The 24,785-nt window shown below is 44.5% G+C and overlaps 1 protein-coding gene across 1 annotated transcript in view; it reads left to right on the top strand.

Moving 5' to 3' along the window:
* The window catches only part of Adamtsl1 (ADAMTS like 1), a 376,638-nt gene that overhangs the window by 317,907 nt on the left and 33,946 nt on the right, over positions 1-24,785 (top strand). Inside the window, exons 22-23 of the mRNA XM_057784262.1 lie at positions 8,077-8,256; positions 11,559-11,693. Coding sequence (XP_057640245.1) covers positions 8,077-8,256; positions 11,559-11,693 — 315 coding nt within the window. The remainder of the gene's footprint in view (positions 1-8,076; positions 8,257-11,558; positions 11,694-24,785) is intronic.

Genomic DNA, 24,785 nt, shown 5'->3' with positions numbered 1-24,785 from the left:
TTTCAGGGAAATGAGTGGAGCTAGAAAGATTATATGGAGCAAGATAACCCGTACTCAAATAGATAAACACCGTATGTTCTCTCTCATGCATGGGTCTTTAGATCTGGTACCTGGAGTACCCGTAGAAGTAAAGACGTTAGGGAGGGGGCATTGGAGCGAGCAATATCTTAAAGGAGATGGAATAGCAGAGCAGACGATGTAAAGCGAGGGGTAGAGAGCTTAAGCAGGGATTGTGGAGGCAGAGGAAGAGGGGAAGATTGGACGAACATGCGATTATATGAAAGAGCAATATGGAAACTTACTGCTGTGTAAGCCAATTTAAAACTGTAAACTGAGAAGGGAGAGTTACAGGGGAGCATTCTGAATGATGCTGTGCCGGGAAGTCCAGAGTTCCTAAACAGAAACCCCAGGGTCAGGTTAAAGACTTATTATGAGTTGATCAGGGACACTCCAGAGGCTCCCAAACTAGACAGACTCTTTCCTTTCTCCCCAGTTGCCCACTGGAACTATTTGGTAAGACCCTGTTGTTAAAAATGCATATACCTTGGTTGTAATGTATATAGAAATCAAGTTGGAATCCTAGACCCAAGAGCTTTCATATCTGTGCCACAAGATGGGGGAGAAGTCCTGGCAGGGACCCCTTCCACACCAGCACTCAGGCTGGTGTTTCTGTAGACAGGCACTCCTCACCTGATCACTGTGAGCACAGGCCTCAGAGAGAGGACAGAGCCTCTGCCTGGCATTGGGGTTGGTAAGAAGGAAGAGCAGCAGGGAAAGAGACAACAAAACAAAGAATTAGACCAGTGGTTTTCAACCAGTGGGTTACAGTCCATTTGGGGGTCAAACAACCTTTTCCCAAGGGTTGCCCAAGATCATCTGCAGATCAGATATTTAAAATTCATAACAATAGCAAAATTACAGTTATGAAATAGCAACAAAAATAATTTTATGGTTGGGGTTACCACCATACGGGGAACTGTATTAAACAGTCGAGGTATTAGGAAGGTTGATGACCCCTGAATTAGACATCATAGAAAGATGTCTCAAAAGCCAGGTACCAAGTCAGGAAGAACGTGTGGAACCTAGGACACAAAAACAATGTTTTGGTTCACTGTATGTGGCAACCAAGAACTGGTCCCCTGGACCTCATAAAGAAGTTCACTTGATGACCTTTGCCTAACTATGAGGTTATGGTCGGATTTGGGTTGGGGTTTGTTGCAGGGAGGAACATGTATGTGTGGAAGCCATCCGAACACTGACATCTTCACCATTCTCCTCCTTGATTGTTGAGGTGGAATCACTAACCCTTAAGTTCTGCATTTGGCTACCAGTTCCTGGAGCTCAGTGGCTAACCGGTCTCACTGAAACATTATAGATTTTTGTTTTGTTTTTACCCACACAACCATGTGTGTTAATCCTGATCAAAATTTAAATCTTTCTTTGTGCCTCAGTCATTATCTATGCCTGTTGTTGGGTTATATATGTATTCAAAGTAGTTGAGGGAAATCCCGAATTTGCTATAATGAACTGGTTGAATAGGGACCTGAACCTCATTGTGTCTCTAGCCAGTGTTCTGGGAACACTGATGAGTGTGACATGGCTCGGGAACTGCTTTCATCTGCTGCTTTGATGGCTCCTCTGTCCCTCTCCCACTCCTCATCCTCTCCACTGTGTCTCTAATCAGGGCTCAGTGCCCTTCTAACTGTTAGGTAAAATTCACTGAGCCGTAGTAACATCATCAGGGACTGGCATACATTAGACTGGCAATAATGCAAGCCCTTCTAAAAGGCAGGGTAGTGACTCCCTAAAGGCTGCTGGAGGAAGGACTGTCTTCTGAGTTCATCTGCATCACTCATGGACAGTATCTTCCTGAACATCTAATCAAGTTTAGATCAGAGAGCTCCTAACCCAAGGAGACACAGATGGTTAGACACATGAAGCTCCCCATCTGGGGAGAAGAGAGGTTAGGAAACACATAATAATATAGCACATTACATAGGGATTGTCATGATTTCCTTAGTCTAGAAGAGCAGGGTGGTTTTGACATGTCAGGAAATAAAGAAAAATAAGATTATGTGCTCAAAGTTCTTCCCTGTGACAGACACCTTAGCACAGTTCCTTTATCACTGTGTTCCCTCCTCTTCCCTTTCCAGCCCCTCATTAACATTTGTCTATCCTGAGCCTGATTGAAAGGATGTATAAAAGTCTATTTAAAGAACATCTCACGCATTACCTAGACTGCTTGACATCCTCACATGTTTGAGCCATTAGCAGTTTCTCATTAGCGAATCTTTCTCACACATGTGCTCTCAACTTGTAAAATGCGCCTCACACATTCTTCCCAGCCCTTTGGCATGAAAAACACCAAGCAGTATGATGGGGATTTTTCTTTAAAAGCGATCCAGCCCACTCTTCCATTGGTAGGAGCGTTCTCTATGTGGTAAGAGTTCAGGAAGAGCAATGGAGGAAGTACTGCACAAGTGGCCTGGGGTAGAAAGAGCACGCCACGTTTCACAAGGTGAACTCTGGCTGGGCTGTGAGATACGGTTGGCAGTGCAGAGATAAAGAAAGTGCATGAGGCTAGGGAGTAAGCAGGAGACAGGGGCTAGATCTCACCAGTGCTCATAGATCATACTATAGGATTTTAATCTAAGAGCAAGGGATGCTTCTGAAGGGTTTGATGATGCAGGATTGGTGGTGTGGACAGGAATGGAGTGTAGCAGTTAGGGTTGGCTGGATCTTAGCATAGAGTAAATCCTACTCTCCCCCAGTGTATAATGGTTCAGATACAATCGATTATCGGGACTCTCTTAAGAATTCAGTGTTCAGCTGGAAGGTCTCTGCCCTCACTCACTATGTCTCTCAGGGTCATGGGGTGCTGGGGCCTTCATTCTGTTGAAATCCTGAGGTCTCCCTGGGATGCTCTCTATCCTGTGAACAGAACAAGGGCTAGCTGGGAAAGCTCCTGAGGGCCACAACGAAGGAGCCTTAGTCCATGGCCACTTACAACTATGAAAGATACTGAGAAATACCCTCCTGCAGCACACGTGAAAAAGAATAAAAAGGCTTGGGGAATGACTACTCGTGCCTGCCAGTGTTCATGAAGAGGAATACGAAAAGGAAGTTGAAAACCTCTTGTCTGGACTGCTGTGGCTCCTTAGACTAGTCGCCAAAGCGGACATTTGAATTACTGCATCCATTCTCCTTTCTTGCACCAAGCCAATCCCCTCCACACACACACACCCTAAGAAACTTCCAGAACAGATCATGTAAAAGTACACCATTGGATGCCCCACCTCAAGGTGCTGACAAGCTGCCATGGTGAAAGCCGCCCTCCAAGTATAACAAATGGTCCAGTTAGCAAGAATATCCTGTCTGGGATATTAAAGAAGAAAGGGATATTATAGCATCATGCTTCCTGGCAGCTCGGGGCAGATTAAAGGCACTAATCCTTATAATCGGATCCCATTACCAGCCATTCTGACTAGACCCATTTATTGATCCTTCCCAGCAACAGGGAGAACACTGTGTTGCTGTTAAGAAATGCCACAAGGGGATAAAGCAGACACAGGTTAGTTTGCATCCCCTTTGTAGACACAAATAATACCCAGGAATCCGGTGTGGAGCCTGCACAGAGATGGATCAGCAGCAGTAAAGCCCCGGACTGGGCTTTGTTGCCGAGTGTGTTTTCTGCCATTTCTCAGCCGAGTCTCTCGGTCATAGCAGATGGAGGGGGGGGGAGAATATTTCCATAACATGGCTGAACCTTCCAGTAACAGACAACTCATGCAGCTTCTAGAAGGCCCCTCCTCACAACAGTTCTGGTGCTGCAATGGCCACCAAAAAATACAATATGATTATATTTAAAAGGCAAGCAGTATAGAAATCATAGCAAGGCACTTCAAATGTCCTCAGAGAGGCAGTCTGGTGTGACAGCAGGCTGTGTGTGATGTGTATTGTTGAGGAAGGGGTTCCTGACACTGAAGGTGTCTCCACTTCCATCTCCACCCTAAGATTGGTAGGTTACTGCCTGATCCAGGGACAAGAAACTGCAGGGACCAGGTATTCTGCTCCTGAGTCATCAAGGACCCAAGCTAACGTGATGATAGGAAGAGTTCCTTTATTTTATGTGTATGTTTATATGGTATGTCCTTGTGTGTAGATACATGTACACATGTGTGGTTATATCTTAAAAGGCAGAGGCTGATTCTGGGTAGACTCCTCAGTCTTTGCTATATATATTGAGGGAGGGTCTCTCCCTAAACCTGGAGCCCGAACACTTGACTAGTGCAGCTAGCTTGCTTACTCCGAAGATCCCACCTCCACATCCTAAACTCTGGGATTACAGACAGGCTGCCACACCCGCCCTGTCATTTACACAGGTGTTGGGGATCCCAACTCCAGGTTTTAAACTGTGCAAGCATTTAAGTCGTGGAGCAATCGCCCCAGATTTCTTAATCTCATTGAGACCCACTTTTCTCCTCTGTGTAATAGAATTGACAACAGTACCTGCCCTTTTGAGATCATTATGAAAAATAAGTTGCAGTGTTTGGCTTATAGTAAATGCTTAATTGCTATTATTTTTAGTGATGCTTGTGGACTATTTTTGCATGGCTCATTACACGCCAGTGTCAGGGTATTCTAAACATTGGGTTTAGGCTAGTGTGTTTGCTATCTTTCCAAGGTATTTGTTGGCATGTCTAAATGGCTAATGAGAGAGACGTGGGGGGGGGGGGTGCTATCTCTCTAGGAGCTTGCTTGTTTTTCTCCCTTCTGTATTCTTTGTTCATCTTGTCAAAACTAGTCATAGAAGGGCGGGTTGTCTTTCCAGACATCTTTATAGAGTCATTCTCTCCCTAAGGTTCCTAGTTCCAAACGTTGAAATCCCCAAATCGTGTCAGCAGCAGTAATGCACTGACAAACTCACAGTTCAGGTCTCTTTGAGAGTGAGTCTGAAGGAGGTTGCTACTAACAGACCAGAGAAGGGTTTCCATAACATCCTCTTCCTGGGACTATCGTAGGGACTGGAGGTGAACATCCCCCTGTCGCTATCCTAAACAATTCCATTGCTCCCATGAAGCCCTGATATCACCAGAGAAATCATCCCTTCCAGAGTATGCCCGATCTTTCCCCCACAGAGAAGCCTGACTCCATGGATCACGAGGCAGGGACTAATACAGAAAACAGGAAATTTTGAATCTCCCAAGTGCTACAGGGAAGCGATTCAATGCAGGAGAGGAGAACCCTCATAGAAACGATTTATAAGACCCCATTTTCTCTGTTTTTGAGAGAGAGATGACTAGAATTTTTTTTTTCTTCAACTACTTTTAGAGACTTTCCAATAAATGTTTTTTAATGTAAAACTTCGAGCTCGGGGTTCAAAGACCTGGCTGGCACGGGCAAACATGACGATGCGCTTGCTCTCCCTAGTGGCGCTACAATGAAAACTCGGGTCTTCTGCCTCTCACCTGTATCTTCTCAAGGTGTGTCTAGAGATGCTGTGTCTGCCTCTTTCTGGTGTGCCCAAAGCTTGTATCATTTGAGCTGAATCAGAGTATGTCTCTCCCTGGGATGACAAGGTTTCAGAATTCAAGTCTGCATCTCCTCCTATTAACTCTTCTGTTCCTGAGCAATGTTAAGACAAATAGTAAGTGCACAAAACTCCTTGGAGAAATTGGACCCCTAGTCATAAACTGTCTATTCAGGACAACGCTGCCTTGTCCTGTGGACAAAATACAACCCTGCTCTAGGAAATCATTAGGCTGAGAGTCTAGGTCTTTGGCTTTTCTTGGCATTGACCCCATTTTCCAGTATTTGACATTCTAAACATTACTTGCATGCTTGCTGCAGAGTTCTATGAGCAAACTGGACTTGGCAGCAGACTAGATGGTATAAGAGATGAAGTTTCTGTTGCCTGAAGCCTGGGAGTCAGCACTCCAAACTTTAGTCTCCCAGCTCCCTTGGAGCCTGTCCTCTTGTGGAGCCTCTTCAGAAGGCCATCTGAGAACTCTTGTCACAGACTATAGACTGCTTACCTGAATGCCAACTTCAAGGAAACTTCCCAAGGAGCCCAGATTATACCTAGAGTACAGAATCTGACTTCCAAGGATAGGCACACATCCCATACACAATCTCCCTGACTCTCACAGACAAAAATATAAGAATGGATTGTGGAAGAGCAAAGTCCTCTCCTTTGGTCCATTTCCTACTCTGTTCCTGATATCACCATTTTGTGTTCTCTAGTTTTGAGAAGATACCTATTGTCTTGGTCACCTTTCTGACATTATAACAACACACCCAAGATACAAGCTCATAAGGAGAGAGTGTCTGTTGACTCAAGGTTCTGGAAGCTTCGGTCTATTGTCAGTTGGCTTGTTGCTTTGAGGCTGAATTTGTAGATACATAATAGATCACAGGATAGATGCATAGAAGAGTAAAACAAAACACTTTGGAGCCAGGAAGCAAATGAATAAAGAGGGGCCTGGGGTTCCATGATACTCTTCAAAGGTACCCCCCAACAGACCATCTACTAGGCCCCACTTCTTAGAAGATCTAACACCTTCGAGTGGTGCCAACCAGAAAACTATGCCCTGGAAACATGGAACTTGTGAGCACACTCAAAATCCAAATACTAGAAGCTGGAAAGATGGCTCAGGGCTTAAGACTCTGTATACTGCTCTCCCAGAGGACATGAGTTAGGTTCTCAGTACCCACATCAGGGAACTCACAACTGCCTGTTACTCCAGCAGATTTGATGCCTCTGTCCTGCCCCTTCTATAGGCATCTTCACTGATATGCATATAGCCATACATAGATGGGCATGCATACACATAACCTTTCTCTTAAATCTAAACCATGGCAGCTTAAAATATATATAAGCATGTTTCTATGTAGTGTCAAGTCTAATAAGGACCCAGCAGCTTTCATTTGGGTCAAACATATATTTTATATCTTGGCTTTACTTTTAATATAACGTCTATATAGAAAAGTGGATGCATCAGCCAAGTGAACACCCCACAGCCAGCCATGTCCAGATCAAGAACTAACATTGCCAAAGACCCAACTTTTGGTTCTCTCTCTGTCACCACCCCCTGTATTCGTTGCACTCCTCAGAGGAACCACTCATCCCCCTGCCTACAAACAGCCTATATTAATGCTACTTGGTTTCCTGTTTTGCTTTAGTTAAAATAGTTACATAAGTTCTCCCTTCCGTCTCTTACCCCCAATCCTTCCCACGTGCCTCCCCCACTTATCTTCCCTATCTTCCACCACTCTGCTACTCTCTCTCAAATTTATGGCCTCCATTTCTTTATTTGTCACTATATGTGTGTGTGTGTGTACATATATATGTATACATATGTGTATATATATTTCTAAACATAAAAATATAGCCTTCTCAGTCCATTCAATGTTACTTGTATGTATATGACTTCTAGGCTAGCCACTTAGTATAGGAAAGCAGTTTGGGGGCTCTTCCCTGGGGAAGACTATTTCTCCTGCTTTCAGCATTCCTTGGCTACCTGTAGTTCTTTGTTTGGGCTTGAGGCTCCATGAAATTCCCCTTTCCACGCTATTGTGTCTATTGGTGTGGTCCCTGCTTGGGTCTTGCTAGGCAGGCATATTGGTGAGACTTCACATGTGTATAATGTCACCAGTTTTTTACAGACATGAAATCAGACAGTGTAATATACCTATATCTGGCTTTTTTTACTGAGCACGGTTGGTCTCAGTTGTAGAATTTTCATTTTCATGAGGTATATACATTTAGTTTTTCCATTTTAGGATGTTTTCTCCAGAGAAGTTGGATATTCTTTTCACTTGGCAAGAGTCATTTACCAGCTGCTACTGTTCCCTCCTCCTTTAACTGGCCTCCCCCTTCCTGCTTCATCTCTTAGAAGTCTTAAAAAGCTCTAGAGACAAGAAGAAACCCAAGGTGTGATATTTGGTTTGGCTGAAGGACAATAGAAGACGCCCAGGCAGATGCTTCCTGCAGAGCTGGGTGGGGTGGCCAGAGGCTCTCAACGTCCTGGATTCACCTGCCATTTGTCTGATAGAAGCATATTTTTGTCTCCATAGGTGTGCCTGAAGCTGAAGTCACTTGGTTCAGAAATAAAAGCAAATTGGGCTCCTCCCACCATCTGCATGAGGGCTCCTTGCTGCTCACAAATGTGGCCTTCTCTGACCAGGGCCTATATTCCTGCAGGGCAGCCAATCTTCACGGAGAACAGACAGAGGGGACACAGCTACTGATTCTAGGTAAAAACATCTCAAAACCAGTCTTGTGTGTACTGGGGGAGTGCTGACCCACCCTTCAGCTCCTTTCTCACCTTTACTGAATTAAGAACATAAAATAGGTCCAATGTCCCTTTATTCCCTCCTCCCATAATCAGCCCTTCGAACAGAAAACACAGTGTGGGGCCTGCCAGAGCTGAGTGTGAAACCTGGCTCCTCCTCGTTGGTTAACCTTTCTGGCGTTAGATAACTCAACAAGTTACTCTCCTTGCTGAATCTCAGATGCTGAGGTCTATGAGAAATCTGACACTTGAGGATTGCCCACATTGCTGGGGAACGAGGTTTGTCAGATGGAGCTGGCAGAGAAAATGACTTTTAAGCCCATGTTAGGTTTTCTTTGAAGAGCAAATGAAAAACATGAATTAAAAATTTCTTGTATGTAGCCAGGTGGTGGTGGTTTTAATACCTTTAATCCCCGTACTTGAGAGGCAGAGGCAGGTAGATCTCTACGCATTTGAGTACAGCCTGGTCTATAGAATGAGTTCCAACACAAAGGAATCTTGTCTTGGAAAAAATAGAATTTATATGTGTAAAAATTTTCCATCCATCTCCTATTAGTTTTAAGTCTGCATAAAATCTTCACATGCGTGCCCCCCGCATAAGAACTCCTTATTAAAAAGTCTATCACAGATCCTTGTGTAAAATAAACGTTTACAAATAGGAACAGTCCTGCCAGGCAGTGGTAGCCCATGTCTCTAATCCCAGCACTCAGGAGGCAGAGGCAGATGGATCTCTGTGAGTTGGAGGCAAGCCTGATCTACAGAGCAAGTTCCAGGACAGCCAGAGCTACACAGAGAAACCCTGTCTTGAAAATAATAAATAAATAAACAAACAGTTTCTGGGTCACCATCCACCACAATGTTTCCCAAGGACAGAGCCTGGATATCTTGCAAGCTCCATCCCCCATTGCCCACACGCCTCTACTTCCTTCCCGCTGGTTCAGGAATGGATAGATGAGATAGAAAAGAAGCTTCTCGATGGAGCCTTAGCCTTTACGAATAGAGCAATAGTTAGAGCCCATATGCCGACTTTCTCACCAAGAAAAGGCTGTCATTCTAAGAGCGGGAAGCAAAATATGAGAAATAATAATTAGGTGTCACACATGTGCATGTCAACGTCCACTGTGGCCCTTTTCTGGGGGAAATAAACTTTACACCTCAATTTTCACACCCACAGCTGATGATGAACCCTCGCCCCTGCCCACTCAGATTTCAGGGGCCCAGCTGTGGTCTCATCTCGCTGGTGGCTGCATAAACCTCCAGACTTCATAAGAAGCCGCAGAACATTGGCTCCGAGAAAAGGAGGATGTCGGTTGTTTTCCACTGGATCCCATCGACTGCGCTGCTATTCTGGGGCTGCGCTGAGTGACAGTACTCCCTGGTGGGGTTTTCCTCCCTGGTAGCCCTCCCTTGCTCCCTCTGCTAACAGAGATGGAAGCCCAGAAGTGCTACTGTGGCGTCAGCGGTGAAGTATTTTCTCTGAGCCAGTTCTTATTGCATCCCAAATAGAGTATGGCCATGAATGTGGCTGAAGAGCGTGGCACCTTCCCCATCATACTCAAACCTCCCAAGAGAAAACAACCACTGTTCAGATCTCTATAAGAAGTCTTGGTTCAATTAACAAATGTCAACATGGAAATATTTCCTTTTTTATCAGTGACAATATGGCATATATATATATATATAATTTTTATTTTTACATGCTAATCCCAGTTACCCCTCTCCTCCCACTACCCCCAACTTCCCCTCACCCCACCAACCTCCCTATCTGTTCCTCAGAGAGGGTAAGGCCTTTCATGGGGAGTAAATGAATTCTGTCATATCACTATGTTGAGAAAGGACCAAGGCCCTCCCCCTCATGACTAGGTTGAGAAAAGTTTCTCTTCATAGAAAATGGGCTCCAAAACGCCAGATCATTCATTAGGGATTGCTCCTGGTCCCACTGTATGATTTAGCTTTTAAAGGGTAAATTTTGCATATCAAACTAAAGTTTCACATCAAGTCCTGTGGCTTAACCTGTGGTCTAAAAGTGCGACATGAAACGATATGGGCATTCATTTTTTCGGTCATTCATGTGGGCAGCCGACAGATATTTGTTGAGTGTTACCTCTAAGCCCAAGTTAAGTGGACACTGGTAGAGTTTGAGGGGAAAATGAGGAGGTGTCTCCCACTGAAGAATTCACATTTCCCCTGGGAAGGTAAAACAGGCACACACATACACACAGAGAATTGCCGTGGAAGCCACAGAAACATAAGCAGGGGCTGACATTTGGCCCAAAGAGAATAAAATGTTTCTCAAAAGAGGAGGAGAGGAATAAAGACACTGACGATAGCTGTTTACTCAGAGATCTTTATAAGGAGGCAGCTATGGCCCAGTAGGCGAAGGACTAGCCTAAGTTAATCAATGGCACAGCCACAGTTCAAACTGTGGGTTCATAAATATAAGCATGTTTTCCCCCTGAAAATGGTTGAGTGCCCTATGTTTCTTCATCATTTCACCACTGTCTTCTCTCTGTGATGGGCTTCGTCAAAGGCAGAAAGATAAACGGGTTGTTCCTGAAGTAGACACCATCAACATTCACGTGCATGTCTAATGCACACTAACACAACCAAGCACATTAGGGGCCTGTCCAAACCTACCACTGAAGACTTCAGCCCTGATTCCTTAGAAGCATGACACCCCACAATAGCGTCTCCCTGCCCTTTTTATCTGAGTCCTGCTTGGACATAAGAATTACACCCCAAAGCAAATGTTCACAACTGGATTGCCTCACACTGAAAAAGACACTTATACAAATCCTTTTAAATAAGTCCTTGGATAATATTCTAGCTGTAGAGACAGTTACAAATTGCCTCATTTCTAAGGATCTTATGAGTTAAGTAAAAAATTGGTGGAAAACTATTTATCTCACACCTTGGCATATAGTAAATGGTAAAATTGTCCTTTAAAAAAAATCGTCTTTGTAACGTGTTTCAATTTATCTATATTGTTAAGAAAGAGCCAGTGGGGGCGTGCTTGGAAGCGGTAGAAAATGAGGACTTCTGAAATTCACAGGCCTGGTTCTGATTACAGACCTTGTTATTCCAGGCAACAAATATTAACTTTGAAATTCAGACTCACCTTCATAGGTATACCTTCTCTCTAGGAAAAATGAAGCCAATCGTAACCGCGCCTATCTTACACACGGGGGTACTTGCCTATTCTCTGTCTCCTTTAACACAGCCGGCATGCTCTCACCTCCCGATTCCCCATCTGTCTTCTCCCAGATCCCCCACAAGTCCCCACACAGTTGGAAGACATCAGGGCCTTGCTCTTAGCCACTGGACCGAACCTTCCTTCAGTGCTGATGTCTCCTGTGGGAACACAGCTGGTCCTGGATCCTGGGAATTCGGCTCTCCTTGGTGAGTCCAACCCTCTGAAACATTGGGCAGAAATCCAGGGCTGGACAGGATTTATGGATGGGTGACTGCCTGCAGGTGGGAGGGGGCAGCAGTGGGGGGTGGCCAACAGGAAATCACTAAATTGCCTACAGAATCCAGACTCACCAGTGGAAACTTGGCTGACTTTCCACACGAGGTGAGTGCGGCTCTCAGTCTGGACTCCGGTTTGTCTGGATTCCAATATGGCCCCTCTTGGGCTGATGCCACAGCCCAGACCCTCTCCTTCAGGGGGACTCACTGAACTCTGAGAAGGGGGTAGCAGAGAAGAACCCCTTCTGTGTCTCCTCCTCACCATGAGCCCTCTAACCTTTTACTCCGAAACAGCGAGAATGAGCTTTTAAAGACAAAGTTATAGTGTTAGTACCCTAGAAGCCAGCAGTTTTGTCTAGACCAACTCTCCCCATGCAGAGACTACAGCCAGCCCAGACAGACTTCCCAGGGCAAAATCTCCCTGTTTTGGAGCACTGGGTAACCAAGCTATTGCTACACAACTGGTACCATCTAGTAGCAGTCTTTTCTCTGCCTCTGAGTTCCGGGCTCCTCACTCCGGAATCATGGCCCGAGGTATGGAAAGTACAGGGTTATGTATGTAAGAGAACAGGAGCCTGGTGGTAATAGCAGCACTCAGGAGGCAGAGGCAGATGGATCTCTGTGAGTTCGAGGCCAGCCTGGGTTACAAGAGCTAGTTCCAGGACAGGCTCCAAAGCTACAGAGAAACCCTATCTTGAAAAACCAGAAAAAAAGAGAGGGAGGGAGGGAGGGAGGGAGGGAGGGAGGGAGGGAGGGGGGGAGGGAGGGAGGGAGGGAGAGAGAGAGAGAGAGAGAGTGAGAGAGAGAGAGAGAGAGAGAGAGAGAGAGAGAGAGAGAGAGAGAACAGGGAAGATATGGAAAATCTGCATGCCATTCTCTTGATTGTATTATGGGCCTAGGACTTAACACTGGTTAGGAAGAAAAATCAAAGTGTTTAACCACTTTTATTTTTAAGCCCACAAAATAGAGAAATTCTTTACACTATATCCCCTGAATGTTGATAACAGTAGCTAGAATTACTCTCTTGGCTCCAAGTTGAAAGTTCCTCTGTTCTCCCACGTCACACTGGTAACTGCTTATCAGGGAGGCCAAGGGCCTTAGCGAGTTTAGAATCAGAGTGCAGAAAGTTGTCCTTCCATTTCTATTATCATCTGAAATTAATGAGGAGCCATTATACCTTATCCGCAGATGAAAACGCTTCTGTCTTCTCTCTCCTCGGCAAAGGTGAGACATCGATTCAATTCACAAGTGGCCCTTGTTTCCCACTACGTCTCTAAATACCTGCAAAGCTTGGCATTCTGTTTTTCCATAGCCCACTGATGGGAAGCTCACACAGCTCTACAGTGCGCTTGCCGAGGATAAACTTACTCCAGATTCAGTATGCGCATTGCAAGCATCTTTGTTTTAGACTCCTTGTTATACCCCTGTTAGTTACAGCACAATACCTACCAAAGGGCATAGTAACTGCTGATCTTCGAGCTGAGTAAGTCTTTCCAGTCACTCAGGTACCACTCCACATGCAGGACAGGTTCATCAACTCATACCTTTCCGTGATAGCTGTGGTTTCCTTACCCCTTATTCTGAAATAATATCTGTGTCTCATTTTAGCCACGGGTAATAAGGATTTAGTGTGCTTGCTGCTGCGTTCCACTGCTGGTTTCTGATGCTTTGTTACCTTAGACTGGTGTTTAAATCTAACAATTAAGACACGTGAATATTCCAGCCTACCTCCAGACTGCTTCATTTGAAGGAGACAGTGAGCCAGTGTTCACAGAGTCCCTGAGTGTAACCGCCTGGTCAAAAACCAGCGCCGCCCCAGCACTGTAGACCTAAGGGAGCGCTGTGTGCAACTGTGGAGATAAATTAGGGTTTGGAAATTGTGTCAGATGTCAGGACTCTGAGAACTAGGTTTCCACAGACCAGAGTCTCCAATGCTATAGAAACGCGTGCTAAAGAATGGGTGGGATTCAAATAGGCAGAATGTGGGAGAGCGGGCACTCGGGGTTTAGAAACAGATAGAAGAAAATGGTATCCTGAATCCTGAGGGGAAAAAATGTGCAAGGTGTTTATTAGGGATCCTTCTAGAAGAACCGTACAGCTCCTTTGTTTTGTGGCTGGTGATGAGCAACCAGACTGGTATAAAATCCTCAAGATAAGCAAAGCTCAGCCAGAGTTCAACTCAATAATCATGATGGCCTCTGTCCATCTCGAGCTTCCCCTGCTATTTGTTCATCCATTTATTCCCAATTGGACAGGTTTCCGACCCTGGCTCCTCTGCCTGGGCCCTCTGTTATAAGAAACAATCCAGGAAGGCAGTTTCGCGCTGCGTTCCTAAGAAATTAAAACAATAAGGAGCAAATTGAGGAGCATCTTGAACTCGGGCTGTGATAGGGTGTGAGGATGAATACTTAGAGGTTTTTAATTTTTGTATTGTGTGTGTGATTGTTTGTATATACACATGAGTGTGGCCAGAGCCCTTGGAGCTGGAAGTATAGAAAGTTGTAATCCTGCCAAGGATGCTGAGAATCAAACTCTGCAGGAGAGGCGATCATGATTAACCACTGAGCCACCTGCCCAGCTCCTAGCTTTTGTTTACAAGAGGATGATGTAGTAAAAGAAATATTCAAGATGAATCCATCTAGTACTCTGAATGATTGATCTTATTTCAAGGGTAACATGCTATTAAGCACTCCTCCCACACCAAAGCATCCTTGATTATGGTGCCTTTTGTTGCTCAGTACAGGCACTGCCTGGGAGCTCATGACTATCCAAGCCTGACCACTTGGTTCTGTGGATGAAAGCCGTTTGACAACCCAATTGTAGCCAGCCAGTGGTTAGACTCAGGTAGTTCTTGGTGTATGGGACTGCCTATAACCTAATCATGTACTGTGGTACCACGTGGTTCTGTGGCACAGGAGCAGTGGTTCCTGGACTTTAATTCTCCTGTTTCCCTCGGAAGGGGAGAAGGAAAAGCCATGTCTCAGAGCTAGCTCTTGCTCACTGAGACTTGAGTGTTGAGATTCCACAGGAATCTATTTCCAGAAATGGCCAATGTAGTTATATGACCCAATGGCTTTGATTTCACTTCAGGCCCAGCTGCAGCTGATGGAATAGCGCCTGAGTTGTTCCTATTAGCCTCACTTTCCATGAGTGTAAAGTGGGATTTAGGACTCGAGTAAGTTCCTTGCTGCTCTTCACTCTTGACTCTGTGGGTGAGGTGTGGGAACTGGCCCTGGAGTCTGTGCTGCTCAGGGGATTCGGCCTTGCTGATCCACTGCCCTGGTCAACACAAACACTACTCCTTTGCAGCTTGATGGTAGTTGTACTTCCTGCAGGGACCTCAGGGGTATGCCAACTTCTCTAGATGGCAGAGCCAATCCTGTGCCATCGCCACCTTTGGCCCAGCCCTAAAGCAGTAGCCTACAGGCTCCATTTTCAGAGCAGAAATATTGCAGCCCCTCCAAAGGCATCTTAACTGTTTTATAACTTAGAAATGGTTTTAGAAGGACCGCCAAAGTCTATTGTATTCACTTATAGAGTAGGATCTTTGATTGTTCTCAAATAGCATTTGCTGGGGTCTTAATTATCATAGTAGTGGAGATCCCTTGTAGGATAAGTAGAAATCAAATCAGAAAGAAGAAAATTATCTAATAACTCAACCCTGAGGAAATCTGTGCTAATCCTTTTGTCTTAAACATTAGTGTAGAGCCTTTATATATTCTATCTAAAGTTATATATTTCCTTCACACTGGCTTTATAGTTTTAAACACTTGGTGATATCCAACAAACATCTTTCTATGTTTCTAAAACTTTTCTATAATTGCATTTTTCATGGGTGTATTGGCAAAAGATGCTCTGTCTTATTAAATTCTCTGATGGATTTTGTGCTCTTTTTAGTCTTTTCACTATTATTTTTAAAAATCAATATAATGATTTTTTTCTATATTCTCATGTAACCCTTGTTTACTTAGGATCAATTTCTAATGGTAGATTTATTGTTTCAAAGCTTCATACTATTTGGGGTTTTACTATATATTATCAAATTTTCCCCCAGAAAAATTATGTCCCTCTTATATACCACCAGAACTAAATGAAAGGGTCTCATCTCAAATTTAGTATCTACATGACTTGTAACCAGTAGTTTACAAGTATCTTACAATGGTGTAAGATACAAAGAAACATTATAAGTACATTCTTATTTTATTTCTTTTGCAATTTAATACATTTGTCAGTCTCCTAATTTCATTTAGGAATTACTCATTCATGTCATCTTTTGTTTATCACAGCTATTCTCTTTATTAACTTACAGGACACATATATTTATATATGTTTAACCATCTGGTTGATATGAAACAAATCACACATATTCTAAAACAGAAATTGCTTCTATACCCAACAGACTAAACCTGTAGCGTTTCCAGAGTTACCTTCAGCCCTTTGGTTTTTGGTGTGTTCTTTCCTTTCTCAATCTTCTCTTGTCCTTGCAACCTTGCTCTTCCCCACTCCTCCCACCTCAGCCGACCACTGTTCTGTTTTCGATCCAGCAGAGTAAGCAACTGCATTGTCTACAGTATTGCATAAAGGGATCAATGCCATTGGGAAGTCGACTTCTTATGTGATACATTTTTATGTTGACAGTTTCATGTGTGTATCCCAAGTCCTGTGATCACACCACACACACACACACACACACACACACACACACACACTACCCTCCCTCTCCTTATCCTGCTCACCTACCTCTTCCCAGCTCAGGCTTCCCTCATCCTATAATTCTTTATCCTCATCTCTGCTAGCACATTTCCATTAGAGCATTTCTCCTTTTGCTGCACAGCTCTCTGTGTATGGAGATCTCACAGTCTGTTTAATCACTCCTCAGTTGAGAACCAGAATGGTCACTTCAGCTTCTAGTTATTAAAAATACAGCTGGCATAAAAATGCATGCATTCGTCCTTGGACATCTGCTTTCATTTCTCTTCACTGAACGCCGAGGGGTGACATGGCTGTGTTATACGGCAGGTGTGTAAGAGCTGAGGAAAAGGACACACTGCTTTTCAGAGGGGCCTGTTCTTTCACATCCCCATCAGCACATCGTGACATTCCAGGTCCTCTGCATCTTTGACAAAGCCTGCCCTCTTTGCTGTCTTAGTTTTAGGAAGCCTACTAGGTGTGTGATGATCTTGCTATGGTTGCATTTTGTTAATAACCAGTAGTACTTGGCAGCTTTCCCTGTTTACCATCCCAATTTCTTGGGCAAAATTCCAGTTCACTTGTTTTATCATTTTTTTTAAGGTGGGTCTTTCTTCACTTAGAATTGAATCTTCAAAATTCTTTATATGATTTGAAAAGCTGTTATTAGATACATAATTTTTCAGATATTTTGTCCCAGTCTGTGGCTGACATTTCATTCTCTTGGTGACATTTCTTAAGAGTAGAAAACTGAGATCTTGGTTCTGTATTATTTTTAGATGTTGTGGTAAGAAATCTTTATGTGACCCAAAGTCTGAAATATATTTGAGGGGGGTTCATTGCAGAGTTCCAAAAACTATTCATTTTGTAATTGGAACTTCACTGTATTAAGCTACATCCATTCAGTGACCTGTGTGTTGTCTTCAGTAGCATCTCCATCAGAGTGAATACTTAGAACACAGGCCATGAGCTCCCTGCACCTAAGGTAGTCTCCATCTGCCCCGTGCAAGAAGCATCTGCCACTGACCTAGTACCTCCACATGGCTGACAATAATGCTGAGGTCTGTGATGGGAATCACAAATACCGCTTCACGGGCACACCCTTTTCACTCTCACTGTGCCCTGTCACTGAGTTAGGCATTCTTCCTAAGGTCTAAGACCCTGAAAAGCTGAAAAAAAAATGAAATCTACCAGGTAGGGAAGAGGAGAACTAGTTCTACAAGCAAGCCCTGGATTTTCCCCAGGTGACTCCAGCAACAAAATACACTGCTGTATGTGGCTTATGAGAAATAGTTCAGGGTTGTAGAATTAGCTCAGGCAGTAAAGTACATGCTGCGGAACCATGAGGACCTGAGTCTGGGTACCCAGCATCCATCTAAAACGTTCAGTGCACTGGCATGCATCTGTATGAGTCAGTGAGAGACAGCTGGGTCTGTGGGGCTTGCTGGCTAGCTGATGTGGCCAAATCAGTGAGCTCCAGCTTCATTCGCTAAGACTCCTACAGACGGAGCTCAAGAGTGTTCGTGTAGAAACCCCCCCAAAGGAGAAGGGGTACATCAGAAAAAGAGTTTAGCATGTGGGAGGGAGGTTGCCGGCTACAGTTAGGGAGCCAGGAGAGGACGTCTTAGAGCATAGCCCGTGAGCACTGCGCATGTCTGCTGGGAGGGATGCTGCGGGCATCCCCAGCTCCAGGAACAACAAAGAGGCCAGAGTGGCTGGTGTGGAATTACACAGAGAAGAGACGTTATGGGGGTTGGGAGCCAACCAGAGAGGCAAGAAGGCAGAGGGCAAATTTTGTAAGGCCTTGTAAATGGTCACATTAAAACAACAGAGAAGAATCTATAAATGTCCAATTTATAAACTGTCTCGATATTGCACTGAGCATCGTGAGCTTTTCCAGGATGAGGCAAAGGCAGGCAGAAGTGGTTTCTTTTATTGGAAGCCATGTGGCCAACTGCATGCTGTATAGCTGACTCCAGTAAACCAGAGGCTTATCAAGCTGGCTCTGGTACAAGCCAATATTGCTGATTTAATTTGACTCACATGTGCCGGGCACCTGCTAGCCTACCTGACCTGAAGCTTCAGCAGGCACGTGCCCTAAACATTTCCTCCCTCTAGGAAGAGGGGCCCCCATGGATGATAGAACCACCTGGAAAATTGAAAACTATTCCAACGAAGACCAATTAAGCTAGAGTCTCTGGAGGCGGAGCTAAGAATCAGCACTTTTAAATTATTCTCAGGGTCAAATGGATTTCCAAAGTCACTTCCTTCTCCATTCCCTACTGTGTGCTTAGAGTAGGAAAATGGAATGTGCCATCATTTAGGAGAGTCTGTCTTAGCATACAGCTTCTTTGCTGTTCTAATCTAACTGCGGGTGTCCTTCCATCCTGGTCTTGTCTCATACAAAAATTTAATCCTGTCAAAATTCTCCCTGGTCATTGCCATTGTCTTAAGTTTTCTGTGACTTCTTTGCCTGAAAGACCCTCTCTTGACCTTGAACTAAGTTCTATAGATCTTTGAGACTCAGTTCATCCCTCTATAAAGTCTCTTTTGAGTGCCCCAGCCTGAAGTGGTTACTCTCCACTGACCCCGAGTAACTGCTCTACATCAAGACTGGACAAACTTTTCCCGTAAGGAAATAAATAGGAGCTGTTTTAGGCACTGTGCATTGTACCTGCCGCTGTTGTACCTACTCTACTTTGCAATTATACAGTAATTGTACTACCTACTGGGTATAGTTATGTCCTATAATAGTGAAACTGTCTTTTCCAAAGCAAAGATCAAAGCTCCAGTTTGCCAACTCTGTTCTAAGTCACTAATAGGACATTGAGAATTGCTAGAGGTATTTTGGGTCTGCATCATGGCTCCCAGCTTGCTCCCAGTCTCTAGGGAGAAAAAGAGCTGTATAACCATTCTCTAGCAGTTTCTGACAGGGGTTGGTAACAAGGTGTTGACTTCGGAGTCCTCTTGAGCCACTTCCATCCTCCAGTTCTGCTCTAACTGCAGCTTTTCCATCTGTCCCACGTACCTCCACCCTCTCCCTTAAAAGCGCACTTCCTGATTCTCCTGACATAGGCTGCATCAGGCGCTTCCTAACGCCCTTTCCGAGGAAATGCACACCATGACATCAGTGAGGGTCCTAGGCCACATCTGTTGGGAAACCAGTTTTCATCATGATCCTCTGGAAGACGAAGATCATCACTGCTTCCTCTCCAAAGATAGCTGTGAGAACAACAAGTCCCGAAGGCCAAAGGTTAGGTAGAAATCCATTCACAATGGGGACCCACCCCAGAGGGGTCAGGGAATGTGATGCAGAGGAAGGGCAAGGCAACCTGGAGGGCAGGAGCAGCATCCTTGACGAGGAAAGCTCAGGCAAGAATCCCTTTGCCCTGACCCTCTTTAAAGAGCAGTTGGCATCTGTTTCCTCATTTATACTGAGAGGCTGAGATTTCATGGCACAAGGATAATGTGCTTTGTTTTTAATGTTGCCCACAAGGAGAATATGCTTTGCTATGAAGAAGAAAGGCCAGCATTTTGTGGCTGTTCACAGCCTGTGTTTATTTACTTTCATCTTTTTTCTTAAGATAAAATCTGAACTGGAGTAGAGATGCCCATAGGGATGACATGAAGCTCAACCACACATATGGTGTAAAATAAAATATTTCTTCATTTTTCAATAAGTATTTATGGGGAAGCCATGGGAAGAAGTACAGCAGTTCTTTGGGCTGAAGTAGACATCCATAAATATAAAGACACCAGAGCATAAGTGACACTTAAAATAGAGCAAGGCAGTAAATGTCCCCACTTGCCACTATTCCAGGCCGTAGCAAACATCCATGCATGGACTTATTTTAGGAGTCTAGATAATCAGGAAATGGGGACCTTGAGAAAATTCACTCACACTTGCCCCTGCCCTTTCTTGACACCAAGACAGAATTCCCAAGCCAGTGCCCTCCCTAGCATACCCAACAGGGACGATGTGAATGAGCCTGGTGTCCCCAAAATAGACAGGTACTGAAAGTCCTGGGAAAGTGGAGGACCTCCACACTTGCCCTAATAAATCCTTCCTTGCCATGAAATGGCTCTCAAAAACACCCTGTAGTGTTCTGTGGCCCCTCTGTGTCTGTGTGGTGCGGGAGGAGCGGCAGTTTTGTGGCAGCTGTAGAGCTCAGAGGCAGGCCATAGACAAGAAAGGCAGGATTGTGGCCAGGGCTTGTAATGATCTGTGAAAGGAGAGACAGACAGACCCTCCTGCCTTGGTTCTCAGCCAGCTCTGCAGAGGAAAAGGCCAATCCGTTAGAAGACCTGTTTCCAAATCCACAGCATCTAGTTCCTCGTTGGTGCATAGCCCAGCCCACAGAACTGGTTCTCGTGCAGGTGAAGTGAGAAGCTCTGTGCAGCGCGCCTAGGTTGGTGCTCCGTACAAAGGTGAAAGCTAGCAGGAGTTTGCTTTTGCCTATAGCACTTCGGTTGCTACAAAAGCGTCCTAAGGTGTTTAGGGACAGCTGCTGGTGGCTATCTCAGGTGTTAAGAAGTAGCTCAGAAGATGGGTGCCTTATTAGCAGGTCCAAGTGTGGTACCTTCTGGGTGGGATCACAGAGGTGTGCCCCTGACATGAAGGAACCTCTTACATAGAAAGAGCTGCCCAGCATTGCTGATGAGAGAACAGTGTAGAAGAAAACAGGAGGCTTAAACAGCTGCCCTGAAAATTAATAATAAAAGAGAGGCTCAGTCCTCTCGGGAAGACCTCTTCCCTTCTATCCTCTAGTGCCCATGCTGCCCAATAGAGCCCTTCCCATGCCTGTCAGAGCTTAGCGCGTGATCAGAGCAGGCTGTGGAACATGCAAGCAAGGCTCCACTACCCAGTGACAGCAGAATAGCCTTGGGCAAATCCTGCCAGCCCTCCTGTCTCTGACTGTAAAATAAAGATGAATGGCTGTATAACCTTCCAGAGTTGTCGAAAGGAGTAAATACAGTATTTAAACCTTTACCGTATTGTCTCTGCACATGGTATCTGCCTACTTCCTGTAGGTCACCACTGTACTGCTCTTGTCCCAGCCCTTCCCTTCTGGAAGTAGCAGAGTGGGGAGGTTTAAGAGTCTTAAAGTCAGCCGGGCAGTGGTGGCGCACGCCTTTAATCCCAGCACTCGGGAGGCAGAGGCAGGCGGATCTCTGGGAGTTCGAGGCCAGCCTGGTCTACAAGAGCTAGTTCCAGGACCAGCACCAAAAGCTACAGAGAAACCCTGTCTCGAAAAACCAAAAAAAAAAAAAAGTCTTAAAGTCAAGAAACTTGATAGTCATGTCCTAGAGGGATAAAGAGCACGGTAGAGTCAGGCCTCCGTCAACCTACCTTTCTATTAACTTACACATCTTATACCTGCTCTTATGTCTTTACCTGTTTGCTTGTTAACTACACTTACTTTTTAGTCAACTTCTCTTTAAGAGTTGCAGCTTATCTCAGATAAATTAATCAAGAGGTCTGGGCCACTACTCAGCCAAAAGGGTAAAGCAAATGTGACTAGTTCTTTTTGTCCAGTCACATAGCCTTTCTGAGGCTTCCTTTCCTCCTAGTACATGGGGAAATAACCTCCATTTCAGAGGAATGACCACAAAGGAGGGGCCCTAGGATTCTGATTCTAGACCACTTATGATGCTCTTCCAGCTAAAAACAGTTCCTTCTCATTCCTTGCCTCACACTGGAATAGAAATGTGTTTTCTCTATAAGGGACCTTGGGGAAATATGATGCAGTCTGCCCTAGAGAGTGGTATCTGAGAAGACTTTGTGAAGAAATGGGAGCTACATGACATCCAGAAGGATCTATAGAACTAGACAGGCCAAGAAAGCACAGGTGGGAACTGGAGCCACACATGCCCCTCCTGGTGAGCCACGAAGATGCAAATAAAGTCAGAAACACTTTCCCCTTTTAAGTCCCACACTGGCCTCTGGAGTCTAGAGCCTTGATTCTTCTTTGTGCGTGTAAATAATTGATGTTCGTGGAAGTAAAACTCAGCCGATTCTGATCGCCAATGAAGTTCATCTTATCCCCCTGGGGAGAGGGGTGCAGGGTTTCCCTGCTCTACCTTTACATGTGCTGTTTAGACAGAGTCTAGAGATGGAGATTTGGCTAATATTGTAGAAATTGTGTGAGTTTCCCCTCTTACACAGTAAGCTTCTGTCTGCTGTACAGCAGGAGAAACACTACCCAGCTCCCACCTTCCCTACGCTCCTTTACAGCTCATGGGTAAGTGGAAATCATCTCACCACACACACTCCCTAACCTCATCCTCTGTCCATCGCTGGACCTGCAAGCGTAGAATCCTGGAAGCCTCCTCACATATTAAGGTCTGTAGAGTTTAAAGTGTATTATTTAAAAGGACTGAAGTTGTGGTTTAACTTAACAATTTTTATTTCAAAGAGGTACTTTACAGACAACACTGTAAGTAACCAGGTAGTTGAGAGAGAGGTATCAGGAAGAGTGTATGGAATATGCAAAATATAATGACTAAAACCTGGAAATATGGCTCAATCACACAAATGTCTGTTGTACCAGGAAGTCTGTGCTGTCTCTGCCTCTCTAGAGTGTACAGATTGGGTGTCCAACTCTGCTGAGCCTCAACAACAGAGGCTAGCTTAAAAAGCCTCTCCCCTGTGTGTATACAAAGAAGGCAAAGGGAATAAGCCAGAATAATATTTTGGCTTCATTAAAATCCTGGCAAGGAATACATGGATTAAAATACAGCTTTTAATGCCAGCACTCAGGAGGCAGAAGCAGGCAGATCTCTGTGAGTTCTAGGTCAGCCTGGTCTACAAAGGGAGTTCCAGGACGGCCAAGGCGGTTAAATAGAGAAGCCTTGTCTTGAAACACACACACACACACACACACAAAGGAATTCTCCTGACTATCTGTGGTTATTCCTCACCTGGGATAGTCAATGAGAGCAAATCCTAGGAGGTAGATCGGGCCACAGGGGAACAAAAGATGATTACAGTAGCTGAACTGTGAAATAAAATCTTGTAATACATCTACATAACAGTTCAAATTCTTTTACCTTCCCTTTCAACGCCTTGTTCCTGAAAGGTATATGAAAGACAGGTCAACCCCAAAGTCATTCTACCAAGAAGGCTTTTATGTGAAAATCCATTGTAATTATGAAATTCCTTATTTCTGTCTTGGCCAGGCAGCTCAGAAATAATGAGCTCCCTGTACACTTTGTTTCCAAGGAGATAAGACCAAAAATTCATTCGAGGCCCTTCTGGACCCTGGCAGGAACCACTGTGTGCAGTGTGTGAGTCTTTGAAGTGGTATCAAGACAGATAAATCAGCGCGAGTCTGTGTCTGTTGTCCTGCCAGCTTCCTGAGCCCAGAAAAAGGAATGTAGGCACGGAAGGTGACCATGGCACTTTTCGATGCACAACAAAGACTGCACAGCCTCTTAGTTCCTGCCCTATAATCTTGTTCTCGACTCTAACAAACCTTACTGGCCTTTCGGATCCTTGCCTGGGTCCATGGTTCAGAGGCTGGCTCAGCAGTTAAATTCAGGGGGCTATAGTGAAGATTCGGAGTTCACAGGGTAGGGTGAATCCCTTCTGCTAAGGACACTGAAATCATCCTGATGGTGGCACAACTGCAGAGAGAAAAAACTATTACAAAAAAAAAATTGTGGAGGGAAAGCTGAGTAAACAAAGTCTTTACTAAACAACCACTGCAGAACTCTTTCATTTTAGAACCTAACCGTGCTCCACACAAAACTTGATTTGATTATGAAATGATATATTTTGTTTTCCATATTCATGAGTTCCATATTCAAGGATTCAACCAGATACATATCAAAAATAGTCAGGAAAAATAAACATGTCTGAGCTCAACATGCAGGCTCTACTCATTGTTACTCCCTAAATAAAATAGTATAACAACGATTTATATAGCATTCACATGACTAGATAAGGCCCAAAGCACACAGGAGGATGTGTACATGTGACATTTGGATACTATGCCATTTTATGCAGAGACTTTAACGTTTTCTGTTTTCTACACCCAAAGGGGTCCAGAAACTGTCCTCTCATGCATACCAAGGGGTAAGTGTTCTACTCTGGACATAAAAATTTGTTTATGTTTACATAATTCATGAGTTCCTGCCATCCAGAGAGCTGTCTTTGCTCATCTCTTTATTTTGATGTTGAAAAGAAGAAGATTCCAGATGCAGCCAATGAGACTTTAAAATAACCTCTGTATCTCTGTCATATCCATTCCTTGAGAACTTCATTACTTCCAGGCACAAAAGCTATTCTGGTGTCATCTTGAACTCTCTCTGCTTTGGGCCTAGGGAGTAGAC

The sequence above is a fragment of the Chionomys nivalis genome, chromosome 11, assembly GCF_950005125.1.
Source record: "Chionomys nivalis chromosome 11, mChiNiv1.1, whole genome shotgun sequence".
In the NCBI taxonomy this organism is placed as follows: domain Eukaryota; kingdom Metazoa; phylum Chordata; class Mammalia; order Rodentia; family Cricetidae; genus Chionomys; species Chionomys nivalis.
This window is presented reverse-complemented; position numbering and strand designations above follow the sequence as displayed.